Genomic DNA, 18,373 nt, shown 5'->3' with positions numbered 1-18,373 from the left:
CAACCACCTGCGCCATGACCTGGGGACGGATCAAGATCCCAATCAAGGTGCGTGCCCGTCCGCCCCGCTGACCGCAGGAGCTCTCGCTGGACTCTGTTCTCCGCTCCGGCCAGTCGTTCAGGTGCGTCCGGCCCCGCGCGCGCTGACGCCAGATGGAAAAAATACGACGACGAATGGTAAGCAAGCCCGCGGCCGCGCTGATCCCAGGGTGTCGGTGCTCCATAGCCAGGTCCTCATCCTCAAGCAGGACCCGCACTATGTGTACTACCGCAGCCTCGGCCCCAGCGCGGACTCGCCGCTGCCGGCCGAGGACCGCGACGTCGAGGCCGACCTGCGCGACTACTTCAATCTCAACGTGGACATCAACCGACTCTACAGCCACTGGGCGTCTGTCGACCGGCACTTTGAGAAGCGCTCGCAGCTCTGCCAGGGCGTGCGTATCCTGCGCCAGGACCCGTGGGAGAACCTGTGCTGCTTCATCTGCAGCAGCAACAACAACATCAAGCGGATCTCTCAGATGGTACGGTTGCCATGGCAACGCTGACACCAGGTCGAGAACCTCTGCAGCCGGTACGGCTCGTACGTGGCCTCGTACAACGGGATCATGTACTACTCGTTCCCGCCAGCGCCCGAGCTGCGGGCGCCGGCGGTCGACCAGGAGCTGCGCAAGCTGGGCTTCGGCTATCGGGCCGCGTACATCCAAAAGACGGCCGACAAGATCGCCGAGTGGCAGGCGGCCGGCAACAGCCTGCACGACCTGCGCACGCGGTCGCTGGCCGAAACGCGCGAGTTTCTGATGGAGATGAACGGCGTTGGGCCCAAGGTGGCCGACTGCGTTTGCTTGATGAGCATGGACAAGCACGCGGTCGTGCCGATCGACACGCACATGTGGAACGTGTCCAAGAAGCTGTACAAGGACGCCATCAAGGTGAGCTTTGCGTCCAAGAGCATGACCAAGCTGGTCTACGACAGCATCAGCTCGGCGCTGACGGCGCTGTGGGGAGACTACGCTGGCTGGGCCCAGCAGATCATCTTCACATCCGACCTGTCCGACTTCCAGAAGGGCGTGTTTCTGGACGAGAACGCCAAGGCGCAATTGGCGGCACGCCGGACGGCAGTCAAGGCCGAGGAGGTCGAGATCGAGGTCAAGACCGAGACCGCGGCCGAGGTCAAGACCGAGCTCGTCGAAATCGGCCTCGCGACCGTCGCGACCGACACCGGCCGTTCCAAGCGCACTCGCATCAAGGTCGAGACTGCCATCGAGACCACCGCCAAGGCCACGTTGCCGCCCAAGCGCCGCCGCCGCACATAGCCTGTACATATTTTGATTCATGCATATTCTAACTGCCCGGCCGGGTCCGTCCCAGACCATCCGTCGCGTAGAAGTTCATCGGATAGGCATCGGTCCACTCGTCGAGCTCGTTGAGGGCCACCAGGGCCTCGTACGGCGTCAGCAGCGGCCGGTCAAACGCGTAGCCCCAGTCAATCGACAGTCGCGGGCACGCAATCTGGATGAACGCGTCCACGTCGTTGAACTCAGCGAGTTTCTCCGGAAAGATCTCGGATAGCAGAATGAGCACGTACTCGATGCCGCGCTGCTGCAGGTGCCGCTTCAGCTTTTCGAGCGTGGCGTAGTTGCCCTGGCGGCCGAGCGTGCCCAGAATGATGGCCACCTTGCGCGCCGTCTTGGCCACGCGGATGGCATCGCGGCGCACCGTCTGCATCTCCTCGTGGCCGTAGCCCTCGCGGGTGAACTTGCGCGAGTACGGGTCGTATCGGTACGCCGGGATCTCGGGATTCTGGATCATGGCTGACTCGAGGTGGAACCGGCCGTCGCCGACGTACAGCAGTGCGTCGATCGCGTTCTTGTCCAGGAGTGGCGAAGTGCAGCCCAGGATCTCGCCTTTGCTCAGTGGCATCCGCTGCGGAATGTACACCGAGTAGCCCTTGGCCTCGAGCAGCGGTCGCGACGAGTGTATCGCCGTGTTGAACTGGATCGTGCTCACGATGCCAAACCGGGTCCCTTGCTCAAAGTTGTGCTCGACCGACGCCACCAGGTGGTCGAAGTTGATGCCGATCGACACGAACACGTACAGGACCTTGATCGTGGTCACCGTCATCGGCACCAGACACGAGTGCGCGTAGTGGATCAGAAAGTCGCAGCCGAGCGCCTTGGCCGTGAAGTCGTCGATGCAGCATGCGCCGTACGTCACGTCGCCCATGATCAGGATTTCCACGCCGCAAAACCGCTCGAGGATGTCCGAGACAATACACGAGTAGATCAGCAGGCCCTCCGGCATTTGCAGCGCCACTACTGTCAGCGCCGCGCAGTCGGCTACTCACCCTTTTTGGCCTTGTGTGTGCGTACGTTCCAGATCGACTTGTGGATCTCAAAGTTGTAGTTGGACGGCAGCAGCGCGATCGCTGCGTTGATGTCTTCGTCCTCCAGGATGTCTGCCGGGATCTGGTTCACGATCCGACTGCGGCCCTGCATCTTGGACCCTGTTTGTCAGCCGTGTCCGCCTATCGGTCCAGTCTACTTACGCCGCTCGATCGCCTTGGTCTCGACGCCGGTCCCGGTCGCGCTCTTGCGGCCGACGAACCGCCGTCCCTTGGCCGCATTTCCCTCCGGTTTCTGCCCGTCGAGCCCGCTCGACGAGCCTGGCTCGGGCACCGCTGTCGGCGCAATAAGATCTTCCATCGTACGCCTGGACGCTGAGCCGTCAACGGCTGTGTGTGTTCCTTGACGTGATGTTCGGCCGGGCGCAGTTATGTCGTCGGACAAATTTTTTGCCAGAATTTGCTGGGAGTATTGTCATATTAATTTCGGGCGAGATGGTTGGTAATTAAGCAAACAGCGCTTGATTGGAAAAATCGACGGTCAAGACGCCGACAATGCACTTGCATAGCTGTAAACGTGGCCGACGCGCCCGTTCGATCGGTCGCAGACCGCGCGGCTCGCCGGACCGCACTGAGGTGCACCCACGTGTAGATTACGGCTACAAAAGCGCCGCGTCGATCTCCTCAGTCCATGCAGTCATCTTATCCCAGTCGTCGTCGTTACGCAGACCGTTCAGAGACTCGTGGAAATGGCGCCAGGCCAGCACCATCAGTCGAGCACACACGTCGGGCGACAGTCCACCAACTCCGGTGCCCAGACCAGAGATCGCGACCGACCGAATAGCATTATCTGGCGCGACGGTGGCATTAAACCGACGGACGGCAGCCAGGACTGCGTACGTGCAAAAGTAGGGTGTCTTGCGTGCCTCGCCAGCGAGCACTGCCGGTACGATCATGGTAGGCGTGTGTGCGATGTAGCGAAAACCAGCAGAGCCGACGCCGGCAGATCGCAGACGGCCGACAGCCGTCAAATCCATGATGTAGCACGAACCAGGCGTCTGGAAGCCGGCAGAGCAGTCCATATGGATTGCTCTGAGGAGACGAATCGACTCGGCGATGTCGGCCGCGTCGTGCGGCGCGGGCGAAACGGCGCGCGCAATGACGGCGTCCAGACCGCCCTCGAGTCGACCGAAACTATTACCAGGCGAGACGACACAATCAAACGCGACGCTATGCTCGATCAGATCACCTTGCCTGATCTCGGGCAGGGGAAGGGTTGACGGCAGAGCGGCCACGGCGGCTCGCCAGGCGGCGACCATGTCAGCCGAGTAGTCAAAGAGCACGAACGAGGGCGGGCGCATGGCGACGCGTACGGCAGAGACTGGTGTGCTACGGGCCTGGAAACGGCTGGCGGCTAAGAGAAGCGTGGAACGCCGCAGCGCGTGCGGCGCGTAGACGTGCGACTCGCTAGCGCGCGCCCACCGGCCGGCGTGCGATCATCCGGGAGGAGCCGCGCCGCATAGTGTGCGGCGCGGAGCACCGCCGCAGCCCCGGGAGGTGTGGCGCCCGGGGCTGGGCGTCGGCCGTGCGCAACTGCAATTGGTCAGGGGCCGGCGCCAGCCACAGGCAAAAGTCACGTGAATGCAGCTTCCGGCCCGCCTAGCCTGTCCGGAGGACCGGCCGGTCCCGCGGCATGCGCCCGGGACGCAGCAATTGAGGCACTAACTGTCGCGCCGCGCGACGTCTGTACCTCAAAGATGGCTAGATTCAGCACTTTGCCCAGCGCGTCTTAATTGGTCGGTTTGTTTTGGGCCCCGAGACCGCTCCCTGATTGGCTGGCAACGTGTGCAGTTAGCACATATACGGTTGGTACGTACCCGCTGCCCGACGGTTATGCCACAACCTATCTGGTCGCGCCGGTGTCTGCGGCACCAATGCTCGCAGATTTTTCAGTTCGGTCGGGTTCCTTCGCTTCCCCTCCAGTACTGGTTTTTTTTTATTCCTTTTTATTCTCGTTTTTCCCTTTCCTTTTTTTTTCTTCACCTCTTTCCCCCCCCTCTACTCGTTATCATTCAGCATGCCTGTGCCCCGTCTCATCCCCCGTCTCTCGCGTTCGGCCTTCAAGGCGGCGAGAGCCAACCACCGCTTCTTCAATGTTGCCCCCAACATGATGCAGCGCGCTGCGTTTGCCCGCGGAATGGCCACTGAGAGCGCCGCTACTCTGGGATCCATCCGGTACGATAAAAACACTTTGGACAGCAGACTTGCGGGCGACAATGTAGCCATTGGCTCTGGCCAATGGCTGGCGAATTGGTGTGACTGGATGGATTGAACGGCGCTGTCGGCAAGAAAAAAAATTGCCGGCGACGGCCGGAATGCTAGCCGGGGCTGCAATTGTCCTCGACATGTCCCAAGACGGGCCTCTGGGCCCGCGCTGGGATGGCTGTCGATGGGTGATGGCAGTAATTGACTGTTGCGGGTGTGCCCGGAAGTGCCGGTTAGGCCGGCCGGGTACCCGACAGCGATTGGCCCATCGGTTCCCCACATCCATCTCGGTGACCACCTCCGCCAGGCGTCGCCCGCACTGCGTCCACACAATGTTTGAGCACTGCTAACGTTTCTCTAGCTCGGTCATCGGTGCCGTCGTTGTATGTACCTGTCCCGGCCGTCTACCGACGCCGGCGAGTGGAGGATGCTAACCATTGTAGGACGTCCAGTTCGAGCAGGACAACCTGCCCGCTATTCTCAACGCCCTTGTTGTTCAGGGTGTTGCTGGTGACAAGCTCGTCCTCGAGGTCGCCCAGCACCTGGGTGAGAACACCGTCCGTACCATTGCCATGGACGGTACTGAGGGTCTCGTCCGTGGCCAGAAGGTCGCCGACACTGGTGCTCCCATCACCATCCCCGTCGGCCGTGGCACGCTCGGACGTATCATCAACGTCATTGGCGAGCCCATCGACGAGCGTGGACCCATTGAGGCCACCAAGTACCTCCCCATCCACGCCGACCCCCCGTCGTTCGTCGACCAGTCGACTGAGGCTGAGGTTCTTGAGACCGGTATCAAGGTCGTCGACCTGCTTGCCCCCTACGCCCGTGGTGGCAAGATCGGTCTCTTCGGCGGTGCCGGTGTCGGCAAGACCGTGTTCATCCAGGAGCTGATCAACAACATCGCCAAGGCTCACGGTGGTTTCTCGGTCTTCACCGGTGTCGGTGAGCGTACCCGTGAGGGTAACGACCTGTACCGTGAGATGATCGAGACCGGTGTCATCAACCTCGACGGCGAATCCAAGGTGTCGCTCGTCTTCGGCCAGATGAACGAGCCCCCTGGAGCTCGTGCCCGTGTCGCTCTGACCGGTCTGACCGTCGCTGAGTACTTCCGTGACGAGGAGGGTCAGGATGTGTTGCTCTTCATTGACAACATTTTCCGTTTCACCCAGGCCGGTTCTGAGGTGTCTGCTCTTCTGGGACGTATTCCCTCGGCCGTCGGTTACCAGCCCACTCTGGCCACGGACATGGGTCTGCTCCAGGAGCGTATCACCACCACCCGCAAGGGTTCCGTCACCTCGGTCCAGGCCGTCTACGTGCCCGCCGACGACTTGACTGACCCTGCCCCGGCCACGACCTTCGCTCACCTTGACGCCACCACTGTGCTGTCGCGTGGTATCTCGGAGCTGGGTATCTACCCCGCCGTCGACCCGCTTGACTCCAAGTCGCGTCTGCTCGACGCCTCGGTTGTCGGCGAGGAGCACTACGGCATTGCCATGCAGGTCCAGCAGACCCTGCAGGCCTACAAGTCGCTCCAGGACATCATTGCTATCCTGGGTATGGACGAGCTGTCTGAGGCCGACAAGCTTATTGTCGAGCGTGCCCGTAAGATCCAGCGTTTCCTGTCGCAGCCCTTCACGGTTGCCCACGTTTTCACTGGTATCGAGGGCCGCCTCGTCCCCCTGAAGGACACCATCAAGTCCTTCAAGGAGATCCTGGAGGGCAAGCACGACAACCTGCCTGAGGCCGCTTTCTACATGGTTGGCGGTATCGAGGATGCCATTGCCAAGGGTGCCAAGCTGGCTGCTGAGGCCTCTGCTTAAGCGTGAAAAAAGAGCTTAGCTGCGGGCGACTGTGGCTGGATTCTTGTTTTTGTTACATTTATTTAATGTGTTTTAAACATTTAAATTGACTAGATATAAATTACGCTTGTTTCATGAGACGCGCGAGAGCGCAGAAGAGCGCCGCAGCACGTGAGCGCTGCGCGCCGCACGGCCTGCATGAGCGGCACGGTGTGCCACGCACAGACCGCCCACCCGCGCCGCACCGGGCCAGCCGCCCGGCCTGGCCGCGGCGCGCTCCGATCTAGATCCCGTGACCGGCGCCGTTGTCGGCCAGCCTGTGACGCGTCCAGCCGCGCCCTGTCGTACCCCACGTCCGCCCACCGATACCGGCACATCAGCTCGGTCCGCCTGGCCCGCGTCGGCGCTCCCAGGCGACCTGCAGTCGTCGGCCGGCGCCGACAGCGGCGGCAACGTGATCTTGGGACATGATTAGGTGACATCTGTGGCGCTGTCTGCGGAGATACATCCCACCAACAAACCTCTCACGTTACTACAGCGGAAGAGTCATCGACGATAAGCAGCTATTTCATCAGCGCCAGGGAGCGGCACAGGCCCACAAGAGACTTACGTGCCTGCAAACTCAGCCGGGACGTGGGGACGAACTCTGGAACATCTGCGAGACAGAATGAGCGGGATTTGCGCATTCCGGAGGGTGTCCGGACTCCCTTCAGCCGGCGTTTCCAGGCGCTCGGGGACGGTGTACGGCGGCCGGGGGTCAGCCGGCGCTGCACAGACGATGCTGGTGGCCAGCGGGCGTGGCTGCGGCCGTGCGGCCGCCGGATGGCCGGCGATGGCGGGCGCAGCGGCGCGGGGGTCTGACCGCGGGCCAGTGCTCTGGCGGACGTTCCACACGAGCTTTGATCCGTCGGACTCTACCGGTCCGCGGAGGCCGCACGACGAGCGCGTCGCGTTGGCGGTGCCTATGGAGGTCATGACCATGCGCCCGCCAACGACGGCGGGGCCGGTGGGCGGCGGCGGTTACGGTGGCAGCTCGGGCGGTGGCCGGGGGCCGCTGTATCCGCCTCCAGGGCCGCCACCGGCGGCGGGCGGCGGCGCGGGCGGGCCAGGCGGTAGCGGGAGCGCGGGCGGGCCGGCGATGGCTCGGCTGTCGAACCCGCGGGCAATCAAGGCGTACCTGGACCAGTACGTGATCGGCCACGACCGCGCCAAGCGGACGCTGTCGGTGGCTGTCTACAACCACTATCTGCGCATCAGCAACTGGAAGGAGCGCCAGCAGTACGAGGAGCGGCAGCGGCGGTACGCGGCGATGGCGAGCAGCCCGTCGGCGGCCGGCAGCACGCAGCCGTCGAGCGCACCGCCGCAGTACGAGTACGACCCGCTAGGGCCGCCGCCGGCGACGTCGCCGGTGCAGGAGATCCCGAGCTACGGTGGCCGGATTGGCGGCGGCATCTACAGCTCGTACCCGCCGGACGCGGCGGTGCCGACGCGGCGGCCGTCGTCGTACCTGCAGGACCCGGACGCTGTCGGCCGCACCGGTCGGATCTACTCGGAGCTTTATGGCGTTGGAGACGACGGCGAGGCGCGGCCGCGGGCGCCGAAGGAGCGCGAGGGCCGCGAGCCGCGCGCGCCGGCGAGCTCAAGCGCGGCCGCAGCGGCCGGCCCGGCGTCGGCCGCAGCCGACGCGCCGCCACCAGAGGACGTCCACGAAGAGCCCGTCTACGAGGAGGCCTTTCCGGGCGACATGGACGACGGCGTCGACGTCGGCGGGCACTACATGGCTGGCGAGCCCGGCGAGAACCCGTACCCGGTGCTGGAGAAGACCAACGTGATGATGCTCGGACCCACCGGCACCGGCAAAACGCTGCTGATGCGCACGATTGCCAAGCTGCTCGAGGTGCCGCTGGCCATCACAGACTGCACGCCGCTCACGCAGGCCGGCTACGTCGGCGAGGACGCCGACTCGTGCATCCAGCGGCTGCTGGTCAACGCGGACTACGACGTTGCGCGCGCCGAGATGGGCATCGTTGTCTTGGACGAGTGCGACAAGATCGCGCGCCAGACCAGCCCGCACCACGGCCGCGACGTGTCGGGCGAGGGCGTGCAGCAGGCGCTGCTGCAGATCATCGAGGGCACGACGCTCAACATCCAGGCCAAGGCGGACCGCGCGCGCACGTACGGCGGCAGCAACTCGAGCGGCGCAAGCGCCGGCGGCAAGGAGACATTCACGATCGACACGAGCAACATCCTGTTCATTCTCAGCGGCGCGTTTGTCGGGCTCGACAAGGTCATCCGCAACCGCGTGTCCAAGAACAGCATGGGTTTCAACGCCATCATCCGCGAGGACGAGGAGGAGCAGCTGGCGCAGTCGCCGCGGGCGACGACAAACGAGCTTGAGAAGCGGTCGGTGCTGGAGCAGGTCGAGACGCAGGACTTGGCGACGTACGGCCTGATCCCGGAGCTCATCGGCCGCGTGCCGATCGTGTGCACGCTCTCGGGCCTGACCGAGAGCGACCTGCTGCGCGTGCTGACCGAGCCCAAGAACGCGCTCGTGCGCCAGTACGAGCACACGTTCCGCATGTTTGGCGTCGAGCTCAAGTTCACGGACGGCGCGCTGCGGGCGATTGCGCGGCTGGCGGTCAAGCAGGGCACCGGCGCGCGCGCGCTCAAGGGCATCATGTCGCGCCTGCTGATGAACGTCAACTTCGAGGCGCCCGAGTCGAGCACGCGGTACGTGATCATCACCGAGAAGGTCGTCGAGACGTTCCAGGCGCGGCGCGAGGCCGACCGCGTGCTGCCGCTGTACTACTCGCGGGGGCAGAGCAACTACTTCCACACGGACCTGGCCAAGGAGAACGAGACCGAGCCGGAGGAGAAGAAGCGGGCGGAGGACGTGGCGGGGTACGCGGGCTGAGCCGCACAGCGTGCGGCGCGAGCCGCACGTCGTGCGGCTCGCCTGCCGCCCGCGGCGCAGAGGAGGTCGGTCGCCCCGCGCCGACTCCGCCGGGCGCCGCAGAGCACATAACCGCATATAGCCGCCTGCCGGCGTTGCCGTGGCAACCGTTGCCACGGCAACGGCGTTGCCCCGGCAACCTAATACTACGCATATCACGATCTTCGCGGCGCCGCGGCCGCGCCCGGCGCCGCCCGAGCCGTCCGCTGGCGGGCGACCGCCGGCACCCACCAGCCCGCCTCCACGACACACCTAGCGCGCGGCCTAGCGCGCGCCGCCAGGGCAAGTGGCCGCGTCGGCTGCGGTAGTGCGGAGAGCTGGGAGCAATCCAGGATACCCGCGACAAATTTGCGCACTTATACCACAGATACCCCACTTTGCACAGATATCCGCGACAAATTGACGACGGGCTTGGCACCACGCGCCCTGGCCGCGGCCTGAGCCAAGCTCTCGCCGGCGCAACTAGCGCCCTCGGCTAGCACGGTCGGTTCTGGACGTGTAGCGCGGCGAAATGCAGTAAGGCGGTGGCGCCGCACGGCTCCGGCAGCGCGCAGGCACGGTCCCAGGGCTGCGCCCGGCGGTCGCGGCGCCAGCGCCGGCGCAGACACGGTACCGGCGGCCGCGTGCAGCAGGCCCACGCCGCCGGGCGCGCGCGGGCCCAATCAGCAGGCCGTCCAGGGTCCCGTGAACGTTCGCGGGCCCGGCTAACGCCTCAGGCGGGTCCGCTGCAAGCCAAGCTTTGCCCAGGCCGGGCGCGCGCGGCCGTACCGGGGAAGACGTCGATGACTGCGTCCAAACCCGCGGTCCACACGTGTCGGCGGCAGCCGGCTGGCGAATCAGCGAGGCTGGATATCTCATCGGGCGCGCCGGCACCGGCCGGCGACAGCTGTCGGGCGTGCAGACAGCAGCGGCAGCGGGTACTTAAGGCCGCGCGCGGCCGCCGTGGCCGGCAGCTCTGCCACCTGCGCAATGAAACTCCTGACTCTGCTCTTCTCGGCCGGTGCGCTCGTCGCCGGCGCCGCCGCCGGCGCCGTGCACGTCCCCGGCACCAAGCCCGACAACGTGAACGAGCCGCTGCAGTTCCGCCTGGCGTACGCCGGCACGACGGGCATGTCGGTGACGTGGAACACGTGGTCCAAGGTCGACCGGCCGACGGTCTACTACGGCGAGAACGTGTGGGACCTGTCGTCGACGGCCGAGGGCTCGTCGACCACGTTCAACGCGTCGACGACGTACAACAACCACGTCAAGGTCACGGGCCTCAAGCCCAACACCAAGTACTACTACACGGTCACCAACCAGAACTGCTACAACTGCTCGGAGACGCCCGCGTACTCGTTCACGACCGCGCGCGAGCCCGGCGACTACACGCCGTACACGATCGCGGTCGCGATCGACCTCGGCCTGATGGGCCGCGACGGTCTCTCGGCCTACACGCCCGACGACGCGCTCATGCCCAACGAGACCAACACGATCCAGTCGCTCGACCGGTACATTGACGGCTACGACTTCATCTGGCAGCCGGGCGACATCGCGTACGCCGACTACTGGCTCAAGGAGCAGGTCCAGAAGTACCGCCGGTGGGTGCCGATCGAGGAGGGCTGGACCGCGTACGAGCTGCTCACGAACGAGTTCTTCGAGGAGATGTCGCCGATCACCGCCCGCAAGCCGTGGATGGTCGGCCCCGGCAACCACGAGGCCAACTGCGACGGCTCGGGCGTGACCGACGCCGACACCAACCAGACCTGGACCTACGACATCTGCGCTCCCGGCCAGCGAAACTTCACCAACTACCGCCACCGCTTCAACATGCCAGCCGAGGAGTCGGGCGGCGTCGAGAACTTCTGGTACTCGTGGGACCACGGCATGGTCCACTACATCGAGCTCAACACCGAGACCGACATCGGCGACGGCTTCATCGGCCCGGACGAGCCCAACGGCACGTACAAGCTCGACTCGGGCCCGTTCGGCAGCTACGCCAACCAGCAGGTCGACTGGCTGCGCGACGACCTGGCCAAGGTCAACCGCACCAAGACCCCGTGGATCATTGTGTCGGGCCACCGCCCGTTCTACGCCTCGTTCGACAACAACCCGAACTCGATCTGCGACGAGTGCCGCGAGGTGTTTGAGCCGCTGTTCATCGAGTACAACGTCGACCTGGTCTTTGCGGGCCACATCCACATGTACAACCGCAACGACCCCATGAACAACAACGTGTCGGACCCGAACGGCCTGAACAACCCGTCGTCGCCGTGGTACATCCTCAACGGTGCTGCCGGCCACTACGACGGCCTGGACGTGGCCCAGTACCCGCTGCGCCCGTACACGCGCAAGAACATCGACGGCGTCTACGGCTGGTCGCGCGTGACCATCCACAACTGCACGCACATGACCCACGACTTTATTGCGTCGGGCAACGGCTCCGTTCTGGACACGGCCACGCTCTACAAGAACCACACGTGCGGCATTGCTGCGACCGCGACGTCGAACTCGAGCTCGAACTACACTGGCTCGACTGCGCTGCCGACGACGAACGCTGGTGGCCGGCTCGGCCAGGGCGCTGTGGTGGTTGCGGTGGTTGCGGCGGCCGTTGGCTCGCTGATGATGTAATCGGTAGAAAAATATATTGGGGCAAACGCAATGAGCCGCAGGGGGTGCGGCGGGCTGCGGGCTGCGACCTGCGGGTTACAGGTTACGGGCCGCGGGTTTCACGGACCGCATATAACCGCACGTACGCCGGCTGTCGACAAATTGTCAGCGGAGACACAACCACAGCGTCCGGCAGAGGCTTTGTCGAGCGAAAACCCTGCGCGCAGAGCACGGCCGTCCACGCGGCTGTCCACGCGGCGCGCCGTCAACGGGGGCCGCCGCCGGACTGTCGCCCGCCCGGCATGTAGCCGCATGTAGCCGCATGCAGCCGCACAGCACCATATAGCCGCATGCAGCCGCACGTAGCATCATATAGCCGCATGTAGCCGCGCAGCCCTGCCTGCCGCTTACGCCGTCTTGGCCAGCACGACGGCCGTTCGCGTCGGCAGGTAGAGCATGAGACTCGCGGCTCGGCCGTCGTAGTCGCCCGGCGTCGTAAAGTACTCGTGGGTGCCGGGAACGCCCGCAAGCACGTCGACCGGCTCCAGGCGACCGACGCCGCCGTAGCGCTCGCGGTCGTCAGACTGCAGCACGATCTGGTACTTGCCCGGGTCGTTCACACCCACGCGGTAGTCCTGGAACGACTTCTCGCCGTGGAAGTTGAACACAAAGAGCAGGCCGGCGCGCTCAAACACCACGACCTTGTCGCCCTCGTGCTTGCGCGACACGTAGGCGGGCTCGGCGTGGAGCCAGCCAAAGCGCTCCTCGAGGTGCTGCATGTCGATGTCGAAGTTGTTCAGGAACTTGTACCGCAGCAGGTCGTCGTCCAGCACGCCCCACTGGCGGCGGGCGTACCAGTACGAGTTGCCGTTGCCGTCGCGCGGGAAGTCGAGCCACTCGGGGTGGCCGAACTCGTTGCCCTCGAAGTTGAGGTAGGCCTCGCCGCCAAGGGCGTGAGTCACGAGCCGGATGAGCTTGTGCAGGGCCAGGCCGCGCGTGATCACCGGCGTCTCCGGCGAGAGCACCGACATGTTGGTGTACATCTCCTGGTCCATGAGCCAGAACGCAAGCGTCTTGTCGCCGACGAGGGCCTGGTCGTGGCTCTCGGCGTAGGCGACCGTGCGCTCGCGGTACCGGCGGTTGGTGAGCTCGTAGACGATCTTGCCCATCTCCCAGTCCTCGTCGCGGACCTCCTTGAGCAGCTTGATCCACATGTCCGGGATCGCCATGGCCAGCCGGTAGTCAAAGCCGACGCCGCCGGCCTCGAAGGGCATGCAGAGGCCGGGCATGCCCGACACGTCCTCGGCGATGGTCAGCAGGTTCGGGTCGAGCTTGTGCAGCATGTAGTTGGCCAGCACGAGGTAGTTGATGCCGTCGCGGTCGACGCGCTCGTCGCCAAAGTACTCGTGGTACCCGCCCGAGAAGCCGGTGCCGATGCCGTGGTGCGTGTAGAGGATGGACGTGACGCCGTCGAAGCGGAAGCCGTCAAAGTGGAAGACGTCGACGTAGAAGCGCAGGTTCGAGAGCAGGAACCGCAGCACCTCGTACTTGCCGTAGTTGAACAGACACGAGTCCCAGAGCGTGTGGTAGCCGCGGGCGCCGGCGTGGAAGTACTGGTAGTCGGTGCCGTCGAACCGGTTGAGGCCGTCGAGCACGTTCTTGCAGGCGTGCGAGTGCACGATGTCGAGCAGGACCGTGATGCCCAGGCCGTGCGCGGCGTCGACGAGCGCCATGAGCTCCTCGGGCGTGCCGTAGCGGGACGACGCCGCGAAGAAGGACGTGACCTGGTAGCCGAACGAGGCGTAGTACGCGTGCTCCATGACCGCCATCAGCTGGATTGTGTTGTAGCCCAGCCGGTGGATCCGGGGGAGCACGTCTGCCGTGAACTCGGTGTACGAGCCGATGCGCAGCTCCGACGTCGAGATGCCGACGTGCGCCTCGTAGATCCGCGGCGACGCCGGCTTGGGCGGCCGCGCGTGCTTGAACACGTACGGCTCGGCCGGGTGCCAGAACACGGCGTCGTACACGGGCGAGACCGCCTGGTCCTGGACGACGCGCGTGCTCCACGCCGGCAGCCGCTCGATGCGCTCGCCGCTCGGAAGCACCATCGAGATCTTGACCTTGGATCCGTGCGCGATGGCCGGCGCGCCGCCCACGCCCGGCACCGTCACCTCCCAGACGCCGTACGCGTCGCACGCCATCGGGGTGGCCTCGCGGTTCCAGCCGTCTGCCGTCAGCCCGCCCGCCAGAGCACTTACTGAAGTCGCCGATCAACGCCGCCTGCCGCGCGTTCGGCGCCCACTCGCGGTACACGACGTCGCCGCCGTCGCGGACGTGCATGCCAAACTGCTGGTACGACGCCGCGAACGCCGTGATGCCGCCCTCGGTCTGCTCGAGCCGGTCGATCCAGTCCTGCGCGGTCTGGTGGCGCGCCTCCAGCGCGCCCGCAAACGGCGCCAGGTACGGGTCCGCCTCGAGTATCGCCAGCGGCGCCTTGCCAGCCACGGGGGGGGTCTCCGCGGAGTCCATAGTCGCCATCTGCCGTCAGTACGCCCGCGCGCGGACTCACCTGTCGTTGGCCGACGAGGCGGCGGCGCGGCCAGATGTCATAGTCCGGGCCGGGTAACGCGGGGTCGCCGGGTAAACCGTTGAGCCGCACGCGTCGCACGTGTGCCCCTGGCGCGCTTGACCGCTGCCGCGCACTGCTGCCGATCCCGGTAGGCGCCACGCGCGGGGCTGCGTACGCGGTGGCGCGACGATCCTGACGCGCGCTGACGGACCGTCCCGTGCCGCCCGCTCCAGGCCGGGCGGGGCGTGGCGTGACAGACACGGCAGGTCCCGGCTGGAGGCCCCGGGCTCGCCCGAAGGGCCGCCCTCAGAGGCACCGCGGGGCTGGTTGCGCTGCCACTGCCACGCGCGCCCTGTGTGCGGCTATATGCGGCTATATGCGCCTGTATGATGCGTGCTGCCCGCAGGGCGCGCCCTCGACGGATCGCGGCGCGCGCCTTCAGGCACCGCCACGTGGAGGCATATAGCCGCATATAGCCGCCCGCAGGGCGCACCCTCGACGGAGTCGCCGCCGGAGGCTCACCAGTGGCGGTGCCAGCCTCGGGCGGCGACGCCAGAGATATAGCCGCACGCCATATAGCCGCACGCCTGGTCCTCTCGGGCGCCGCCGCCACATGCTCGTCCGTGGCGGTGCACGAGCGCCGGCGACTGCGGCCAAATGCTTTGCAGACGGATCATATAGCCGCACGCAGCGCCCGGGCGTCCGCGACCGAGTCGCCGCCGAGGTTCGCCGAGCAAGAGGCCCCGCCGGCCACTCCATCGAAGCTGGCTGCCCTCTGGGCAGTGGCCGCGTGCATATAGCCGCCCGCGGGCCCACCCGGACAGTCGTTGCCTGATCGGAGCGACTCCGCCAGCGCAGACTGCAGACAAACCGCAGCGGCCGAGCGCAGACTGCAGACAGACCGCAGCGGCCGAGCGCAGACTGTAGGCAGACCGCAGCGGCCGAACGCAGGCGCCTCGTCCCGCAGGTCTGCGCTCGACGCACCGCCACGGCCCTGCGCATATAGCCGCCGAGCTGTCCTCCTGGCCGGCAGACGGACCGGCCCGCACGGCTCCGCAGCCGCCACCGATCCGGGCCGTCGCCACGCCTGCCCACCGCTGCCGCCCACCGCCCACCGCGCCGATCGCCGCCACTTACCTGGAAGGCATTTTGTTGGGCAGAGACGGGCGCGGTCCAAAGCTGAGAAAAACCGCGAAGCAGGGTTAGGGCGTCCACGCCCACGATCGCCGTCGCCAGCTAACTCGACCCCGTAACTCGGCCGCCGATTGCCTGCGGCGGCCGGTGGCGACCGCCGGATGGCCGACCCGGGCCCGGTGGGCGCCGGGCCGGCGGGGACGGCGGCGGCGGCGGCATAACCGTCGCGCGGCGCGGCAGTTATGCATCCGCCGCCGCTGAACTTCGCGAAAATTTGTAAACCGCTGGCACCCGTCGTCAGGCATATTCCATCCGTGCAGAGCCCAGAACGCGCTGGGCAGTCAGCGGAGTGTGCGCAAGCCATCGAAGCATCTCCCTCACGCAGGCCGGCACGCCTCGCACGACGTCGTGGCGGCCACGCAACCGGCGGAACGCGGGCCACGGACCGGACCGGAACACTCAACGCCAGAGCGGCGCAGGCACCCAGGCACCAGCCAGCCGCGCGTCGCCTGCCCGAGCCAACGATGCAGACGCAGGCCAGCACACACAGCCAGCGTCTGATGGCGGCGCCAAAGTCGCTCGAGGCGATACGACTGGCCGCGCTCAACTCGCGCAAAAACAAGCCGTCGGCCAGCCCGGCGCCGGCGCCGGCGCCGACGCGGCCGGCGGCGACGGCGGCAGCCGCGGCAGCCGTCGTGGCCGCGGGCTCAGACGAGTCCGAGTCCGAGGCCGAGGAGGGCGAGGTGATCGAATACCCCCGCAAGTCCCGCAAGACGCACGCAGGTATGTTTCGGCGCCGACGCGCAGGGCAACGAGGGCTGCGCGGGCCAGCCGGTCAGTCTCGGACGAGGCTCACTGTCAGATTACACCACGACGCCGGCGCAGGCCGACGGCAGGTACGTGGCCGCCGGCGGGCGGGCTAATGGAAGCGCTGGGCAGACGCCGCGGGCGTCGGACCGGTCGCTGCACGCGGCCACGGTCGTCGCGCTGGTCGAGCTGTCGCGGGTGGGGCTGTCGTTCGAGGACCTGGTGTCGCACGGCGCGCTCGACCCGCGGTTTCTGGCCGAGATCGTGGCCAAGGTCGCGCCCGACAGCCGCGAGCGGCTGTCGTCGCCCGAGTACGACCCGCCACCGCCGGTGCCGCCGGCGGCGGCCGTCCCGCGGCAGCTCGAGCAGACGGCGCTGCAGGCGCTGGTCGAGCTGTGCGTGGCCGGGCTGTCGTACACCGACATCCTCGAGCTGGGCGTGCTCAACCCGAACTTTCTGGCGCGGCTGCTGGCGCAGGTGCCCGGCGCAGACGCGCCGGGCGTGCGCGTGGCCGCGGCGGCCGGGCCCGGCGCGGCGTCCGCGGTCGCGACCGCCCCCGCGCCGGCCACAGACGTCGTGGCGGCCGTCAAGGTCGTCAAGGACCGGCGGCCGGCCGGGCTGCCCGAGATCCGCAGGCACGACGTGGCCACGGCCAAGGCGGCCGTGTCGGGCGGGCCCGGCGTGACCGCGCGCGTGTCGGCCGAGGTGCGCGCCGGCTTCGCGTCGTCGTCGGCGTCCGTCTCGGCCGTGAGGCCGGCGGCCAAGCCCGCTCCGGCGGCCGCGGCCAAGCCGGCCAAGCCCGCGGCCAAGTCGGCCAAGGACATCCGCGCGGCGCTCACCAGCGCCAAGGAGGCCAAGTCGAAAATGGACGTCCACGCGCCGGTCTTCACCGGCTCGGGGTTCGCGTTCAGCCTGCACGCGTCGTCGTCGCTCGGCCTGCCGGCCGTGCGCAAGCGGCCGGTAGCCATGGACTTTGACACGCAGGCGCCTCCCAAGACCACCAAGTTCGGCACCTGCCGCTCCTCTGGCCGGCTCTACATCGAGTTCTCCGACTCGGACTCGGACTCGGGCTCGGACAGCGACATCGTGCCCATGCCGGGCTCGCCCACGCCCTCGCCGCCCCGCCGGCCCGAGCCCGAGCGCCCCAAGCAGCTCCCCAACGTCGCCCGCGCGGCCTCCTCCCAGAGCCCGGTCCCCGGCGCCAACACCGACGCCGCCCGCAAGCTCCACGAGAAGGAGGAGGAGATCCGCCGGATGATGCAGATGATCGCCCACATGGAGGCCCAGAAACAGCTCGCCCAACGACGGTAACCCAGGTGGGCTCTTGGCCGCTCGCCGCTTACCTACAGCATCTAGCATTCTAACCTCGCATTCCTCTGGTTCGCTCATTTTGGACATTTGTTTCTGCTAACTCTGACTCTGCCTCTACCGGACCGTGGCGCCGCTGTCACGTAGCATCGCAGCGCAGACCGCCTGCTTGGCCGCCCAGGCCTGCCCAGTTCTAATACCTCATGGACGCTGTGTACTCGTACTCCCTCTAGCACTTGGCATCTTGTACCTGCGGTGCGCTCGGCGCACGCAGACAAAGGCTGTAATATATGATTCTGGATTATCTGCGGGACGCGTGGCCACGCGCGAGCACGTAGCGGATGGTGAGCGTCTGGCGGCGATGGTGCTGGACGAGGCTGCCGTCGGGGCTGGATATAGCCGCACACCATATAGCCGCATATAGCCGCTCGCAGAACCTGCTCCGGCGGCTACATGCCTGCCCGCAGGGCAGCTACCCTCGACGGAGTCGCCGCCGGAGGCTCGCCAGTGGCGGTGAACGAGCCTCCGGCGGGGGGGCCGCCGGGGGGGGGGGGGGCCGGGGGGGGCGGGGGGGGGGGGGGGTGGGGGGGGGTGTGGGGGGGCCGC

The 18,373-nt window shown here is 66.6% G+C and overlaps 8 protein-coding genes across 8 annotated transcripts; 4 read left to right on the top strand and 4 right to left on the bottom strand.

The window, feature by feature from the left end:
• Nucleotides 1-2: 2 nt before the first annotated feature.
• V1510DRAFT_423780 (N-glycosylase) lies at nt 3-1,347 on the top strand. The gene is made up of 5 exons (XM_066934987.1): nt 3-47; nt 78-121; nt 153-176; nt 208-520; nt 551-1,347. The coding sequence occupies exons 1-5, from the start codon at nt 15-17 to the stop codon at nt 1,310-1,312; spliced, it is 1,176 nt and encodes a 391-aa protein (XP_066786527.1). The 5' UTR covers nt 3-14; the 3' UTR covers nt 1,313-1,347.
• On the bottom strand, nt 1,341-2,494 carry V1510DRAFT_427483 (Diphthamide synthesis DPH1/DPH2; the record flags this gene model as incomplete). The annotated part of the gene is made up of 2 exons (XM_066935209.1): nt 1,341-2,311; nt 2,344-2,494. The coding sequence occupies 2 exons, from the start codon at nt 2,492-2,494 to the stop codon at nt 1,341-1,343; spliced, it is 1,122 nt and encodes a 373-aa protein (XP_066786526.1).
• A 340-nt stretch (nt 2,495-2,834) lies between these two features.
• On the bottom strand, nt 2,835-3,970 carry V1510DRAFT_423773 (uncharacterized protein). The gene has a single exon (XM_066934986.1). It carries the CDS (start codon nt 3,699-3,701, stop codon nt 3,000-3,002), a length of 702 nt encoding a protein of 233 aa, XP_066786525.1. The 5' UTR covers nt 3,702-3,970; the 3' UTR covers nt 2,835-2,999.
• A 338-nt stretch (nt 3,971-4,308) lies between these two features.
• On the top strand, nt 4,309-6,545 carry V1510DRAFT_423772 (P-loop containing nucleoside triphosphate hydrolase protein). Its single transcript, XM_066934985.1, has 3 exons — nt 4,309-4,575; nt 4,967-4,988; nt 5,049-6,545. The coding sequence occupies exons 1-3, from the start codon at nt 4,418-4,420 to the stop codon at nt 6,426-6,428; spliced, it is 1,560 nt and encodes a 519-aa protein (XP_066786524.1). The 5' UTR covers nt 4,309-4,417; the 3' UTR covers nt 6,429-6,545.
• Nucleotides 6,546-8,196: 1,651 nt separating this feature from the next.
• Nucleotides 8,197-9,501, top strand: V1510DRAFT_383792 (ClpX, ATPase regulatory subunit). The gene is made up of 2 exons (XM_066931682.1): nt 8,197-9,308; nt 9,358-9,501. Exons 1-2 carry the CDS (start codon nt 8,239-8,241, stop codon nt 9,440-9,442), a joined length of 1,155 nt encoding a protein of 384 aa, XP_066786523.1. The 5' UTR covers nt 8,197-8,238; the 3' UTR covers nt 9,443-9,501.
• Nucleotides 9,502-10,066: 565 nt separating this feature from the next.
• On the top strand, nt 10,067-12,001 carry V1510DRAFT_383789 (Metallo-dependent phosphatase-like protein). Its single transcript, XM_066931681.1, has one exon. It carries the CDS (start codon nt 10,330-10,332, stop codon nt 11,968-11,970), a length of 1,641 nt encoding a protein of 546 aa, XP_066786522.1. The 5' UTR covers nt 10,067-10,329; the 3' UTR covers nt 11,971-12,001.
• V1510DRAFT_432297 (glycoside hydrolase superfamily) lies at nt 11,968-14,667 on the bottom strand. Its single transcript, XM_066935486.1, has 3 exons — nt 14,519-14,667; nt 14,208-14,487; nt 11,968-14,176 (listed from the first exon to the last, which is right to left on the bottom strand). Exons 2-3 carry the CDS (start codon nt 14,485-14,487, stop codon nt 12,357-12,359), a joined length of 2,100 nt encoding a protein of 699 aa, XP_066786521.1. The 5' UTR covers nt 14,519-14,667; the 3' UTR covers nt 11,968-12,356.
• A 1,665-nt stretch (nt 14,668-16,332) lies between these two features.
• On the bottom strand, nt 16,333-18,071 carry V1510DRAFT_423763 (uncharacterized protein). The gene has a single exon (XM_066934984.1). It carries the CDS (start codon nt 17,855-17,857, stop codon nt 16,511-16,513), a length of 1,347 nt encoding a protein of 448 aa, XP_066786520.1. The 5' UTR covers nt 17,858-18,071; the 3' UTR covers nt 16,333-16,510.
• Between the last annotated feature and the right edge of the window lie 302 nt (nt 18,072-18,373).

Source organism: Dipodascopsis tothii (genome assembly GCF_038497935.1).
Source record: "Dipodascopsis tothii strain CBS 759.85 unplaced genomic scaffold V1510scaffold_51, whole genome shotgun sequence".
NCBI lineage: Eukaryota > Fungi > Ascomycota > Lipomycetes > Lipomycetales > Lipomycetaceae > Neoaidaea > Neoaidaea tothii.
This window is presented reverse-complemented; position numbering and strand designations above follow the sequence as displayed.